The sequence below is a fragment of the Nannospalax galili genome, unplaced genomic scaffold (genome assembly GCF_000622305.1).
Source record: "Nannospalax galili isolate Female #2095 unplaced genomic scaffold, S.galili_v1.0 scaffold839, whole genome shotgun sequence".
NCBI classification, from domain to species: Eukaryota; Metazoa; Chordata; class Mammalia; order Rodentia; family Spalacidae; genus Nannospalax; species Nannospalax galili.
In genome coordinates, this window is record NW_008341880.1 from 112,512 (window position 1) to 117,448 (window position 4,937).

Here is a 4,937-nt window from a genome sequence, read left to right on the forward strand (position 1 = left end):
GATGCCTAATTTAGAAGGGTTTTTACTGCACCTATATCTCTTAGAGTAATGCATATATTTTTTTCTAGAAAGTTCAGCATTCCACATTTCACATTAATGTCTTTGATCAATTTGAAGTTGACTTAGGTGCAAGGTGAAAGATAAGAGTTTAGTTTCATTCTTTTAGAAGTGGATATCCATTTTGCCAGCACCATTTATTGAACATACCATCTTTCCTCCAGTGTTTTTTCTTAGAACCTTGTTTAGTAGTAGGTGGCTGATATTGCATGCACTCATGCTTAGGTCTCCTATTCTTTTGCATTGATCTATATGTCTGTTTCTGTAACAGTAACATGCTATTTTTATAATGATAGCTCTGTAATATTGTTTGAGATCTGGTATAGTAATCTTCCCAGCATTGTTCTTTGTGCTCAGGATTGCTTTGGCCATCTGAATTCTTTTATGATTCTGTATTAATTTTAGAACAATTTTTTCTGTTTCTGTGGGGATTTTCATTGGGACTGCATTTAATCCATACCTTGCTTTTCATAGGATGGTCATTTTTCACAGGACTCATTTCACCAGTCAGTGAACATTTATAGTTTTCACTGTAGAATTTTTAATGTGCTTGTTTAGATTTTTCCCTAGATATTTTTGAGGCTATTATGAATGTGTTTCCCCAAACTCTTTCTTTGATTGGTTGTTACTGGTATATAGAAATGCTACTGTTTTGTTCTGTGAACCGTTTTTTTAATTTATTTTATTTTTATTTTATATGTATGAGTGTATTGCCTGCATGTAGGTAAATGCACCCATGCTGTGCAATGCAGTCAAGAAAGGAAGAGGCCATCAGATCCCCTGGAACTGGAGTTACAGAAAGTTAGCTGCCATTTGGGTGCTGGTATTCAAACCTGATTCTTCTGCAAGAACAACCTGTGTTCTTTAATGCTGAGCCATATCTTCAGCCCTGTAAACTTGTTTTTCATCTTGATAATTTGCTGAAAGAATGATCATTTCTAGCAGTTTTCTGGTGGAATTTTTTAGATCTTTTAGGTATAATATATCTGCAAATAATGATAATCTGACCTCTTCTTTTCTGATTAGTGCCCCTTTAATTTCCTTTTCTTATCTTATTGCTCAAACAGTATATTGAAAAGGAGTGGGAATAGCCTTTTCTGGTTCCTGATTTTAATGGGAATAATTTAAGTTTTTCTCCATCTAGAAGGATGCAACTTGTGTAGGTTTATTGTTAATTTTATTGTTTTATGTGCCAGTCAATCCAGTTCCCTCTAGGACTTTTACCATGAATTCATGTAGGATTTTGTCAAAGTTTTTTTCTGTGAGATCCTCATGTGACTTTGATATATGTCTATTTATATGATTTATTATATTTATTGACTTATGCATATTGAATCAGACTTGCATCTCTAGAATAAGTCAACTTAATCATGGTGGATAGTCATCTCTTTAAAGTATATCTGTATGTGATTTTTAAATATTTTGTTGAGAATTTTTGCATCTATGATCACTAGGGATGTGGGCCTATATTATTCCGTGTGTGTGTGTGTGTGTGTGTGTGTGTGATTTTATGGTTTTGTATTAGAGTAATATTGGCTTCATAGGAGTTGAGAATTTCCCTCTCTTTTCATGTCTTTTTGAATAATGTAAATATTATCATTTGTAAATCTTCTTTGTATGTCTGGTAAAATTCTGTTGTGAATTCTTATGGACCTGGACTTTTTTATTGTAAATAATTGGGAAATTGACCAATTCCAAATATATTATCTTAATCATATATGCAAAGTTTTTTACAATGTGAAAAAAATGTAATCTAGATGTCTCATAGTTTGAAGGGGACTGTTTTCTTATATTATTCAGAAGTCCATCACATTGCTTCTGAGTCTAGAATTGCATGGTTGCACTTAAGTAACAAACATCCACCTCAAGCAGGTTGAGAGATAATCACAGTTGACTCAGATTATGAACTTGTAAACCACTTTGTAGAAGGTTTAAAACTATTATTCATTTAAAGGAAAACACTGAACTCATTGCATATCATAATGAACATGTATAATTGCAAACACAAAGCTAAATATACAAAAGAGTTTATTTGTTTTTCTACATACTATTACCGCTTTTTTGCCAATAGAATTCATAATGATTAAATTTCCACAAAATGTTACACAAAGCAGCTTTGATTTCCTTATTTCTTAAACTGTATATTATAGGATTCATGCATGGAGGCATCACAGAATAGAGTACAGATATCAAAAAGTCCAAAAGGTGTGGGGAATCAGGAACTGGTTTCAAGTAGGCAATGACAGCTGTGACAAAAAATGTGGTGATGACTATGAGATGGGGCATGCAGGTAGAAAAGGCTTTTGACCTTCCTTGTAGCAAGGGCAGTCTTAGCACTGTGTTGAAAATGCAAACATATGAAAACTCTATGGACACTAAGCAGAAAAACCCATACATGAGTCCAAAGATGACACTTATGTCAATGGTGACATGCATCTTTGAACAAGAAATCTTCAATATTGAGGGGACATCACAGAAGAACTTTGGCACTTTTCTGGAGCCACAGAAAGATAAAGAGAAGGAGCCATATGAATATAGGAACCCAAAGAGACTTCCAAATAACCAAGAAGCTGCTACCATCTGTACACAGACTTCCTTGTTCATGATGGCATCATAGTGTAGTGGGTGACAGATGGCCACATAGCGGTCATAAGACATGGCTGTGAGGAGGGAAACCTCAGATGTGCCAAAGAAAATCCCAAAGAAGACCTGACACACACATCCTGGGAAAGAGATAGTGCTCCTGTGAGACAAAGAGTTGAGAATGAGCTCTGGGACTGTGACTGAAATGAGGCACACATCGAGAAAGGACAAGTTCTTCAGAAAGAAGTACATGGGGGTGTGAAGACTATGATCCACTGCAATAAGCATGATGATGAAAGTATTCCCCACGAGGGACACCAAGTAAATCAGCAGAAAGAGGAAACCCCCTATCACCCGGAGCTTCTTGCTTTCAGAGAATTCCATGAGGAAGAAGTCTGTCACCACTGTGTGGTTGGTCATGTCGTCTGCTGTTTACCTTCTGTGAAACAAAAGGAAAAGACACGAGGAGCTCATGTTGAGCCTTTCTCTTAGTAATAATTTATTTTTATTTGTATAAGATGCATCTACTAGTTTATTCCTATAAAACATGAACATGTTTGCTCTCCTAAATAGATGTATATTCTTCATGAACTTCTCAATATGTCTCTTTCAATATGCATTGCAGTGATACTAACAGGGACAGATTTAGAGACAAAATTTCTAGCAATTTTAGTTGACTCAATATGTATTTTAGCAAGATCTTTTAAAATTTATCCTGGATTAAAATTATACATAAATATCTTTCTGCCTATAGATTAGTAAAGCTCTTGGATCTCATAAGAGAAGGTTCTTTGTGCAAGAGACAGTGATTAATGCAAAAACTCATAACTGGACAAAGTGCAGATAATAATAAGTGTTAGTGGAATATTTAGGCACAAATGGGACTTCTTGTTCATTACCACTCCCCAAGGCTGTGTTTGCCTGTGGAAGATCAAACTAATCAGCATTCCTTCATTGCCTGGGAAGAATTTCAGGAACTCCTGCCCCTAACCGAGGAGCTATGGACAGTTGATGGCCTCTGGAGAAAAGGCAGTGATATTTTTAGGGAGGTTTCTTTTCATAGGTCATCCATGCTACAGTGAATGATCCTACACTCAGGCGTATACAGACAGGACAAATAGGAGTTTATAGGTTACTTTTTAAAAAACAATACTTGATGAAGCTAGAGGGAAGGGGAGTGGAATTGGGAGAATTTTGGTGTAAGACTTAGGGGTGAATATGATAAAAATACATTGTTTGAAATTTCAAATAATTAAAACTAAAGCCAGGCATGGTGGTGCATGCCTTTAATCCCAGCACTTGGGAGACAGAGGCACATGGATCTCTGTGAGTTCAAGGCCAGCCTCATCTACATAGTGAGTTCCAGGACAGATGGGGCTACAGGGAAACCCTGTTTCAAAAAGACCAAAAAAAAAAATTAGAAGATAAATGTTTATTTAGATACAAATTTCAAATAATCTAATTTACTAAGTTCCTATTGTATAACACTATAAAGTCCATTACAAAGTGTAGCACTGTACCCTATATATCTGAAATATACTGTATACATTTAACATTTTAAATTGAGAATTCAAGTGAACATTCAAAGAAAATTTGGATTTTGTATAATCAGCTCCTGCTTGAAAGCTCTTTCATATAAAACAGACTTCTGCATTTACATGGCTATACATCCCCCTCCTCACTTACATTTCTAAAATTTTCTGAAGTCCCAGAATTCAGACTTACTTTACAGGATTCAAAATGACATTTTTATAACTCCTCAGCCTCTGGTTTGATTCAGAAACTCAGTGTCTGAGTTTATATAAAGTTTTCATGTTTTTAATGAGGCAAAAATAATTTTCAATGATTATGCTTCAACCTCCAGGGAATGCAATGGATTGCAGATGAAACACAATTGCTATGGGGCTGTGACTGTATCCTTCATGAAGAATTACTCACCTAGGACATTTGTGGTATGCAGCATGGCCCCATGCCTCATGCCTCACACCCTGCACTCATGCTCTGGCTCTTCCTCAAGTATGCCACTGAAAGCTTTACCTTGCCTCCTGACCAAAGATACACAAAATAGTGTCCAGTGGCACTTCGCCTGCTGTCCTATTGTAATGCAAAGGAAACACTGACCTGTCTAAACTCTATATAAAAGTTTGAAATCACATGTGCTTTCTGGGTGTCAATGAATTCAGAGATGATAATTTTTGTCTTCTATCCATAGAGTATTTAGGACTGGCTTCCTCGGACTGGCTTCCTGTGAGGTTAGAAGGCCTGCAGCATGATCTCAAATATCTTTCAAAATGAAG

The 4,937-nt window shown here is 36.0% G+C and overlaps 1 protein-coding gene across 1 annotated transcript; it reads right to left on the minus strand.

The window, feature by feature from the left end:
• Positions 1–2,097: 2,097 nt before the first annotated feature.
• On the minus strand, positions 2,098–3,060 carry LOC103737760 (olfactory receptor 14K1-like). Its single transcript, XM_008837600.1, has one exon. The coding sequence runs from the start codon at positions 3,058–3,060 to the stop codon at positions 2,098–2,100; it is 963 nt and encodes a 320-aa protein (XP_008835822.1).
• Positions 3,061–4,937: the final 1,877 nt, after the last annotated feature.